The sequence below is a fragment of the Cydia fagiglandana genome, chromosome 1 (genome assembly GCF_963556715.1).
Source record: "Cydia fagiglandana chromosome 1, ilCydFagi1.1, whole genome shotgun sequence".
NCBI lineage: Eukaryota > Metazoa > Arthropoda > Insecta > Lepidoptera > Tortricidae > Cydia > Cydia fagiglandana.
In genome coordinates this window covers 29,185,252-29,197,193 of record NC_085932.1, presented here as the reverse complement: position 1 = coordinate 29,197,193, position 11,942 = coordinate 29,185,252, and the positions used below count along the sequence as shown (strand labels likewise).

General features: G+C 34.9%; 1 protein-coding gene across 1 annotated transcript; it reads left to right on the top strand.

Moving 5' to 3' along the window:
* Window positions 1-102: 102 nt before the first annotated feature.
* Window positions 103-11,729, top strand: LOC134669368 (cyclin-J-like). Its single transcript, XM_063526887.1, has 6 exons — window positions 103-534; window positions 717-827; window positions 2,739-2,910; window positions 3,574-3,855; window positions 4,771-4,927; window positions 6,253-11,729. Exons 1-6 carry the CDS (start codon window positions 424-426, stop codon window positions 6,704-6,706), a joined length of 1,287 nt encoding a protein of 428 aa, XP_063382957.1. The 5' UTR covers window positions 103-423; the 3' UTR covers window positions 6,707-11,729.
* The last annotated feature ends 213 nt before the right edge of the window (window positions 11,730-11,942 follow it).

Genomic DNA, 11,942 nt, shown 5'->3' with positions numbered 1-11,942 from the left:
TTTCGACTATGACAGATCATTGTTTTTGTGTAGTGTGGTATCTGCTTAATGGCATGTAGACTTTTGTCTATGAAAAAGGCGGCCTTCATTTCTTTCTTTTCTTTTTCGTGTCAGTGTCAATTTACATTTCGCTCCGTGTCAGTCATGTCGTGAAACGAGGATACCGCATCATGTGACGGAAAATCACTAATAACGCTGCATTGCTTGTGTTTTTGTTCAACGAGTGTGCTCTAATTGAACTATAAAGAGTTATGTTCGTGGAAAGAAAAGTAGGCGTTTGCAGTATTAGTGTGATAGTGGCATTTTTCAAGGATTTTATTTGACACTTGTTTCCACGTGGTGACTGTCACCGTTCAGTCGACGTGTAAAAAGTAATCGCCCTTTTTATTCACAAATTCACCCTCACAGCTAAGTTATTAAAAGATGGAATCCTTGAATATGTCTAAATTAAACCTGTCCAACGTAAGAAGCCAGGTTCCTCACGAAAGTGGGACAAAGAGCGTTTCGGAAGCGGAGGCAAAACTGGATGCAATCGTAAGTAATATGCTCACATTTAAACGAATATAACTAGGTTTTATACTCAAATTCTGATTAAAATTTGAAAGAGAGTCATTAGTAAATTTGTCTAAGATAACATTTCAATAGAAAACATGTTTTTATAAATGTTATATTTTCTTTTGTTACACAATATTGAACAACCATGGTATATATTTTAGTGTATCCGAGATCCCGATGACGAGTATCACTGCGAGTACAGGGAGGACATTTGGAAGCATCTTTTGGAGCAGGAGGCCGAGAAACCTGTGATACATCTGCAGTCCCCACAGGTAAGATATATTTTTCATTGTTATGTGTTTTATTGCATCATGTTGGTTCTAAGAAAGTACCTACGTTGTTTGAAAACAAACAATATGGAAGACATGAAGTTGGGTTTTTACATATATATGTACTTTGATATTGTTTTTCTTACACAGTATCTATTGTAATGAAATTTATGTGAAAATAGAAAATGAGCAATGAAAGTAACTCAAACAATTATGATTAATGTTGCATAGTGATGGTGGAATGACAACATTTGCATTCAATATTGCATAAGCTTTTTGAGCAATAATATAATATAATGAATGAATTATATTTTAAATATGAATTGGCTTGGTTTCATTATTTCTAAATTCATACTAAATTCTACTCTTATCTGGAACTTAGCCATAAATGGCTTTGAGAGATTGAAGGGCGAAAATGTAAGTGCACATAGTACATAGAATGATTATTTGTATCCCAATTTTAGTGCCGGATTACTGGGTATACATAGTGTTGGATTATCTAGATTTCACTGTATTATTATTTGTTAGCCTTTTATGTCCCACTGCTGGGCAAAGGCCTTCCTCAATAGGCTAGATGACTAATTTTCATTTATGGTATAAATCGATCAGGTTTGTTTTTATGATCAAAAGTCGATATCGTCGGGGATAGTGCAATACCGCGTAACTAACAAAGTCAAATAGAGTTCTAAATTCAAACAATGTAACAAAGAAATTGGACCTTACTGCATTTGTTAGTTACGCGGTATTGCACTATCCCCGACGATATGGGACCCATTGCATTAAAGCAATACAAAAGTCAGAAATGATAGTCAAAGTCCGACAGTCGTACTTCACTTACGAAACGCTCCTAACAAAACGATAAGAGAATGTGACGTCACGGTCTCTGATATTCCATCTTGAAGTATGGACAAAACATGAAAATTGCGTTTTTGTCGATGAAATATTGCGTTTATGCATATAGTTGCTATACAATATTTTTTTGTATAAAATGTAAGGAATCGAATGGTATCCTTACTTATTTCCTTTTTGGAAGCTAAAATAAAACTTAAATTTTGAAACTTTCAGGTCCTATATTTTTATATTAATTCCATATATTAATTTAATATCCACATTATTGTGATAAGTTGCTCATTTGCTATCTATTCTACTAGAATTATAATTCAACATGTGTCATCATCCCTATTCTATTGTGTAAGTTTATTAGTAAATGGATGGACATTAAATATGTTGTATGTGGCTTTCTTGGGTAATATGTAACAAACCAAAATAATAGTGTCAACTTTTTAGCTAAAATATTATAAAATTAATATTTAAATTTAATGGACATGGTTGTTTTGATAATTTAATGATTGTTTTCAGTTTCATAATCTACACTCACATTATTCTACCCACACATCTCGGAGATACCCAATTAAACTTGTGGAAAAAATAAATTATGCCATTTTTAATTGCTCATAGTTAATATTGAGTAACATTGATTTTTATTTAACTATAATTATGAATTATTATGTTACAAAAAGTACATGATGCAATTATGATTCAATTACTTGATCACTTAACATTATGGTATCAATTCTTAATCAAAATATCTATATCTAATACCTGTTCTTATTGTTCACACAAGTAAATGTAAGAAGTTACTTCTACAGACTTAAGAGGTGCATATTCATAACTTTACCGTTATTTGGAATTTATTGATATATAAAAAACAACAATATTTTTTCATACATAAATATTACTCGAAATTTAATAAAAGTCTTATCCATATTATGCATTCGTCACCATAATGCATCTGTCAGCCGCGCATTCCATATACAGGCGATAGAGACGGTGATAAATAGACCAATTAACGTACGTGGTTTGCGGTTTAATGCTTTCAGGGGTGAAGTCACTATGATATATTTTTCCTTACAGCTAGAATTCCGTGGCGCCCTAATCCAGCAACTACGCGACATCAGCAAGAAGCTCGGCCTGAGCATCGCCACTCTTCACTCTGCCGCTGCACTTTTAGATCTATTCATGGATGCACATAGACTCCGGGCTGACCGTTTGACACATGTCGCTTTGGCCTGCTTAAGTCTTGCTGGTAAGTTTCTTTTATAATTTATTTTTTTCTGTTTTTTGAGGTTCGTTAATTTCAAGGCAAACGGAGATAACTTGCAGAAGAAGGTGCAAAGTTAGTTGACTTAAAATAGGGGTGGGAATCGGGTTATACAGTCAGCAGCAGAAGTTGCTAAGCGGGCGAGGTGTTCAAAATTACCTTGACGCGCTCTTATTCTCTTAACAATAAAGTCGCGTCAAGATCGTTTTGAACACCTGGCCCGCTTAGCAACTATTGCTGCTCACTGTAGGTACCTACGATTAGTGGCGCATCGAAACATATGAATACAACATCACTATAATTATCAATATACTTACATCAAATCTCTAGTCTAGACTCTATACTAAATGTGTCACAGATAAGTCGTGATAGCGTTTTGTGGTTTCAACGTCATAATAAAAAACAGTGCACATTAAAATAAACTCGCTATATTTCCACATTTTGACTGCCAGTGATAAAATGTTAATGACAGTTTTTTCTTCAAACACAATTATGTTATAAAATCATTATTATAAATTATAAGTAAGTATAAAACATGCCGCGTCGCGTCATCCTTAAGTAAATAAGCTATTAAGGCAAGACACTTGTACAAAGTAATATTCCTTTATTAATCTTGCTTTAATCATGAAATTTAATAAATTTTCTCAGCAAAAAGTGAAGAGAAATTCAGCAGAGCACCAACCCTCAAGACCCTCTCGAAGATCAGCAACGTCCAACTCTGCGGCAAGACATTCCGCCAGCTAGAATGGATGGTGGGCCAGCACGCAAGGTGGCGGTTACTGGCACCCACACCAGTGACCTTCGCTGCACTGTTGGCGCAATATGTGGTTACCGATGGGGACCTGAAGACCAGGCATCCGAAATTCGTACGACGGTTCAAGAGAGATGGTGCGAAGCAGTTGGAAGCGTATTTGGATTTGACTTTGTCAGGTAAGCAACTAAACCATGTTTTTATATCCAATGTTCTAAACAGTTCAAGTGCCATAATTGTCTAACCGGTCTACCATTTTAGCACAAATTGGTATACTAGCACTAGCAAGATGATTGGGTTGTTTAAGTATAAACAGCTTAGATAGTGGTTACTAGCACCCACAACCGTAACCATCGCTGCATTGCTGACGCATTATGTGGTTACTGATAGGGACGTGACCACTCGACATCTGATATTCGATAGGGCTCCTCTCCAAGTAATGTTGTGGGTTGTGGGTTTTGTTATTACATTTTCTTGGTATGAATAGCAAGCTAGCCCAAGAACATAATTATTGGTTGCTTGCATCCTATCATAATCATATTATGCTTGAGTATGCTCCGGCAGTATGTAGGCGAAGACAGGGCATTTTGCCCACACTTCGCCTACTACCTTTGGAGTCCAATTGTAACCATTCTACAGCGAAATTTTGACCTTAAGTTACCTTACACGATAGGCCTAGATTAATTAGTTTTTTGATCTTACCTACGCGTGTATCTGAGAGAAATTGTCAAAAATATTTGTCTACCGTTCTTCATCAATTCTCATCTACTCCAAGGTTAACTGGAAGAAATCCCTTAATGTGATAAGTTCGCCTTTATACTGCCTATCATGTGCCATAAATTTGTGTTTTGTACAATAAAGAGTTTATGCATACACACAAAAGTGTCAAAACCCAGGCGAAGTTTGGAGATTTTACGGTAATTAATAATAATCTCCAATGTTCTGTTAACCCTTTACCAGGCTGACAGTTGACGAAAATGGCAATCGAAAGTCAGTCTTTCTCATCGAGAATAGAACACATCTTTGAAGTGCCGTATGTGGGAAATATATATCCCTTGGCCTGGTAAAGGGTTAAAGTGAATCCCTTTTCACAGATGTCCGCCTGAAAGTAGTGGAAGCCGTAGAAGTGGGATGCGCTTGCGTCGCGTGCGCCCGCGCCGAGCTGGGGCTGACGGCGTGGCCGGCCTGGCTCGCCACCGCCACGGCGCGACAAGCGTCGCGTATCGCGCCTGTCGCCCGTCTATTGCACCGGTGAGTTTAGCTACTTTAAAAATATGTGGCGTATAATGCCTAAAGGGTCCTTATGCTCCACGTGCTTTAAGGACTCCTCTGTGATGAAAAGCCACATCGGTGCCGGCGCGGCGGCGGCGGCGCCTGTTCGCGGGCCACGGCGCGCGCACGCAGCGCGGCGCCCACGCTCCCACCGCTCGGGCCCGAACTGCTCTTAATCGCATCATACTGGAGTCAGATGATGTAGATATATTTGCTGATAGTGCTGGTGTATTTTACAGGAATCTGATAAGGTGCATAGAAAATAATATAATGTAAAAATGCGTCCCGGATCTCATTGTTATAAGTTTATTTGTTGTTGTATAAATATTTTTAGAATTTTAATATTATAATGTAATATACCACATAAGTGCTTTGGTGTCATACTGTTAATTTATGTGTAAAGTTTAATAAATAAAATAAATAAAAAATAAAAAAAACAAAGTTTAACTACTTTTCAGACTAACAGAGAGTCCAATATGATCGGAAAGTGCGGAAGAATAGTTTAGTTTAGTTTATTTATTTTCATAATGATAAATTACAGTATAAATTATTCTTACGCTAAAAAAATAATTATGTACATTGTTATATATACGAGTATTTCCTTATGCTCTAGTTTCCTAGGATAGCGGTGCCGTCATATAGCGGCCGTCTCCATACAAATATTACGACATCCATATTTAGCCGTATTATTTAGTATCGAGACGGCCGCTATATGACGGCACCGCTATCCTAGGAACTCCTATTTTTACACCTATAGTTTGCAACACACCTCTCAGAAAACATGCATATTGCATACTTACTGGAAGCTTATTAGCCAAAAAAATTGCTGAATTGTTTGAATTTGTGAATCCACTAGCGACCCGCCCTGGCTTCGCACGGGGTACACAAGACCTTAACAAATTATACACCTAAACCGTCAAGAATCGCTCTATTCATAGGTGAAATCCGTTTGAAAATCCATTCAGCAGTTTTCGAGTTTATCGCGAACATATATAGACACAAACAGACAGACGCGGCGGGGGACTTTGTTTTATAAGGTGTAGTGATTAAAGAATTACAATTTTGCACCAAAATTTGTCTAATACAGTGGTACTTTTTAACTATTATTTTCATGATGAAACAAAGGCCGAAAAGACTCTAAAGAAGGTCGATCCCGAACGGTTGATATCCTTCACAGTCGATATCCCAATTGGCGATACCCTTCTAATGGTTATAACAACGAAGCGAAACCACTGATCATCACAATCGAAAACTACCTTAACATCTACTGAGATACAGTTTAAAATTGTTTAACTCGTTCACAGGATGATGCAAATTCTGAAGTCACGAGAAACGCCAGCGGATGCGGAAATCGACCAAGGCTACAGCAGCGCGAAGACCTCACCGAATCAAACACCATCCACATCACCTCTCCAAGTCAGTCCGGCCTCATCTACCTGCAGCACTTCAACTCGCAGCTACGTCAACGTTGACACCTCCTACCGTCAAAAACCGGTACAATCAAGTATGTATTCCGTTCTAGATTTAAACAATACTAGCGTCACCAATATAGAGAATTACTACCTACCAACAGCGGTTGATATGACTCTAAGAGTCGACAACCCTAATGATTACAGGTATTTTAAGTCGCGTAGGTTAATCGAAGCTAGCTTAGAAGGCGGAGCCGCCAATAGGGCTGTGAAACGAGGTTTAGACAGCACGGTGGAGTTGGATAGGAAAAGGTACCGTTTGACTCAGATGTCGCAGGTCGTTCAATGATTTATTTCTAGTCGATCCATGTTTGTGAATTTCATTTGTATTTTTTGTACAGCTGAAAAGTGATAAATGAGATTGGAACTATTTAATACACCAGTGATTTAGAGTTTTACATTTATTTGTTTATTCCTTTTTTATACAGATTGTTTTTGTTACGTCTGGCCATACTCTGAGTGAATATGTAGGTCATGTCTGAACAACTAATATGGGGCCAACCCCAAAACGCCAAAAAATCTGTTGTACTCCTAATCCTACGTTTCGGCGAATCATATGTCAACGTTTTCTATGGAATATAACAGATTTTATATGGGATTTCGAGGTTGGCCCCATAGTAAATGCTAGTCAGTATGACCTATATGTATATATTCACCCCTCAGACTATGGTTTGAAAACAAAAATACCTGTAGTATTTTGGTCCTGGATCAATGTTTTTGCTGTTTATAATAGTATAAAATATGTTATGTTCCGGCATAAAATCAGTACCTACACATATTATAATCCAAAAAATACTTACTATACTTGGTCAAGCAGATCTAGTCAGTAGAAAAGGCGACAAATTTGAAAAATGTAGGCGCGAAGGGATATCATCTCATAGAAAATTTGAATTTCGCGCCTTTTTCTACTGACAAGATTTGCTTGACCGTCTATATCAAGTTTTTTTTTAATGATTTTTCGATGTAGCATAAAAATATTTTTTTTAAATTACCTACTTTCGTGTTTCGTAGCACTCGAATCTCATTTATTAGTTTGAAGCATATATCCTATTTCGTCAAAAAATATTGTTGATAACTTGATACTGCCAAAAATTTACAAATGTGGACATTTAAACGATTGCATATGCTTAATTCGTGCATTTGATATGCATACATAAGCATTTGTAAAAGCATATGCAATTTATTAGTCTAATTCCTATATCAAGCTGAATTTTGTATAAGCTAGCACCAATATTATATGCTTTAGTAAATTTATACTTAGAAGGAATAAGGAGTTTGTATAACGCGCTCAGTTATTTAAATATTTGCACCACTTTTTCAAAAATGTAAACTCAGTCACTTCTCTATATATTTTAAAACATAATTTTTATATCTTATTAATAATCAAAATGAGGTCAGTAAATTGGAGGTTTAGAGCGAGTATGACTTTAAAAGTCCGAGCAAAGGCGAAGTCTTCAAAAATACGAGTCAAAATTTTTATAATGAACGCGAATTTGAGACACAAATATGCATTTCTTTATTGGAATGTCATTCTTATTCCTTCTCTTACTCACTCGGTGGTGTATTGTATACGAACGAAGCATGGATTCATGCAGCTAGACAATAGCGAGCCAAAGGAAATTGGACAACTGAATAGGCAAAAAGTTATTAAATGTGATTTTTTTGTCTCATCTTGTTAGGTTAATTTTTGGTCTGCGACCACTACAAAAACATCCAAATCTAAACAAAATATAAAAACAAAGACTTGTTCTGTTCTATCCAAAATGAACAATCAGCAAAAGAATTGGATATACACAGTGGCCATAAAATAAGTGCAATCCCGTTGCCAGGGAGGTTTTGGGATTATACTGAGCAACTTTTACTACGGGACCAACCCCAAAATCGCGAAAAAATGTTTCCCTCTCATAGAAAATGGACCAGCCAAAATGTATGATACACCCAAATTTTTTTTTCGGTGTTGGTCCCATATTATAAGTTGCTTAGTATAATCCCAAAACCTCCCTGGCAACGAGAATGCTCTTATTTTTTTGCCACCGTATACCTTCCTGCGTAGAAATTTCTACACTTGAGTGGTCAATTTTCACTGCCACCGACTGTACTAAAAATTGTTGTCAGATTTTCTGTAGGCTCAATGACTGTAGGTATATGTAGACAGAAACGAAATGTGATATAGGGTAAATAATATTTATTGGCCATATAAGTATTTAAAATTAAAATTTTCGTACTTTTCTAAAATTCTTGACGCAAGACAATGTTATATGGTCAAGTTTGTAGTTACCCTATCTTTATTCCTTCGGTTAACCTTAAAAAAGAAAAGAATATGGATTTTTTAAACCTGTTTTTAACTATTTATCCAAAATATATAATTTGTAATTCTTTCAACCTTTTTTTTCTGGTAAACAAGAAAATAAACTAGACAAAAAACGAAGGATAAAGGATTATTTATGTTACTTTGTATGTCGTTAAATTTGACAAATTCCAAAGTAGCCAGTTTTTTTACTAGTAATATTCTTATAAAATATTACGGTGATTTTTTGTACTTCTATGCATTGACAGTTAACATCTGGATAACTGAACAATCACCTTAATATGAATGCTAGGTAATTTCTAATTTAATATATCCAAAACGTAAGTTAACGTATAACGGCAATGGTGAACCAAATGATATTTAAATATAATAACAAATATTACCATCACTGTATGAAAATGAAATAATGGTAACTCTAAAAAAAAATTACGATGAAATCTGAGGGGTTACCGCGAAAACCGAAATTCGCAAATTGCGGGGATCTTTCTCTTTTACTACAATGAAGACGTACTTAGAGTGACAGAGAAAAATGCCCGCAATTTGCGAACTTCGATGTTCGCGGTTATAGCCCTGGTCTATTGTTATCATTTAGTTCACCAACCTTAAGGCTTCTACAGCTTCTACGTTGCGACAAAAGATTTAAGATAATTGCTGGCTAAGTATAGTCCGTCAAGCCATGTCCGTTAGTAGAAAAAAAAGGCAAATTTAAAAAATTTTGGTCCAAAGGGTTATCGTCCCATAGAATATTTGAACTTCGCGACTTTTTCTACTGACAAAGTTGTTTGACCGGCTATAGTAAAGAATTCAATAGATCGAGGAAATACCGCAATGTGTTTGTTTGCAAATCGCATTCGATTAGCGGCGACGTTTGGAGAGGCCATTATTAGATTCATTAATTTAAAATGCTGTTTTGGATGTGAGGTTGTGATTAAAGAATGTGTTGTTTTAATTTATTTATTTAATAAATCCCGTTTCTTTGATATGCAATTATGACCGAAAGCAATGAGAATGCGTTTCCTTTGCCCTTGGATGTATTTGACGCTCAATGTTAATTTATACTCGAAATTGTTTTAAGTTTTTTTTAACAAAAGTTCCGTTCCACTATCTCATTGATTAGTTTTCGTGACTATGTTACTGAAATATACAGTTACTTTCAATAATACACGAAGATCACTATTTTACCAACCAAAAATGTGTTCCCATACGTATTGGACTCTTTTTCTGTCCTTCCACATATTATTGAAGGCAACTGTACCACAAAAATGTTGAATCGGGTTTTATAAGTTATTTTCGTACTTTTTTAAAAGACTAGTTTTACATATATGTTGGTTGATATTGGTTAATGTTATTGTTTGTTCTAAAATAGCAGAAAACAATTCCTGCGACATTTTTAGACAAAGTTTTCTACTGTTTTAGATAGTGTGTGTGTATTAACCCTTTGGTTACCATTTATAACGAACATTGAGTATTTAATTTTGATGCATCTCGTATAAATGTCAAAGGATGGCCAGAGGGTTAGAATATTATAATGGCCATTATTGGTTTTTGTTGTCCATTTAAAGGCTGTTTTTTTATTACGTCGCGTTTTTATGTCATTTCAATTTTTCGTAAAAATTACTTAAATTCCTTACCCAGATTTATTAAATATAGGTCAAGCAAATCTCGTCAGTAGAAAAAGGCGGCAAATTTAAAAAATGTAGGCGCGAAGGGTTATCGTCCCATAGAAAATATGAATTTCGTGCGTTTTTCTACTGACAAGATTTGCTTGACCAAGTATAATTATATGTTTTTTTATACATCTGTGGTATATCACCATACCATATCTTTCTGTAGAAACCATAGAATATAACTACTTTTAATATTTGTTCATCACCAGTGTAACTTGAAAATAAAGATAAATACCTACTTATGCATCATACTGCCAAATGTTATACTTAGCAATAGTCTTCTTTATAGTAAATATAACACATGTGCTTCCTAGTTAATGTGATTAAATCATATTCTTTTGCCTACAATAATATGAAATAAAGCATGTTCACACTTTCAAATTTCGACTATCTTTTGATTATAATTTATAATCATATCAAATATTTAAGAAAATCTTGTTAGAGTGGACTTGTATATTTTATTGTTCAACATATATCATGCTAAAGCAATAGACGTAATGATATATTTAAAATTAAATTAGAAATGAACTAAACCTTAATCAATCTATAGAACCTTAATTTAATAGCTTTCAATTTGTAATATAACAGTAAAAATGCTTGCATATTGTTGAAATGTATAGCCTTACATTATATAAAATAAGTAAGGAAAATCCTTTCATATAATAAACTGAAAATCGTAATTAAATTCCAAAAAAAAGTAAGACAATGTTGCCACTGCAATAATTTGTTTGTAAAATAGTAAATTCCTTTTTATAAATAAACACGCCAAGATAATTTATTTATTGGTAATTTTACTCCTACGATTTAAAAAAGTAGTTTTATTTACTTATTTTTACATAAATACAAGACGCGCTAGTAAAAAGTGGCACATTACATTGTCTTACTTTTTTTGGAATTTAATAACGATTTTCAGTTTACAGCCCTCTAAATTGAATAAGGCCACAAAACGAAAATACTGGCGTCACAAATTGCATGGCATTCTTGCGTCCGCACTCCAGTTTATCGGTAATATCGGTCATAATCGGCGGTTGAATTCGGCGAGCCAAATTGGCGTTTGCATCCGCACGCCCTGATTCGATCGGACAATACAAATCAGATTGGCGAAACATTTACTCGTCTGGACACGCCTTTAATAATTGGGTATTTTCACGATTAAAATACATGCGAGGATTTTCCTTACAGTGATATATTTCTATAAAATGATGTAAAAACGTGTGAGAAGTTGTTTGAAGACTGATGTAACTATGCGTGGCATTGTACTGAGAAACTATATTTTATACCATTAAATTGATAATGAAAACGACCTATAAACCTTTAAATAAATATATACTTCCGTATACTTTTTTTTATTTCATCATTCAATCTATAACTTCTTGAAAACTAGAATAGGGTATTTTACTGTATTTAAAATAAATTATTTCACACAATGCATGAAATAAAGCACCAGATAATTATTAGAAACATAGAGTAATTCGCCAGTAACTGGCCACCGCACCGGCCAATAACAGGCCACCCTAAACTTAAAATGTGTTTTATTCACATATGAACAG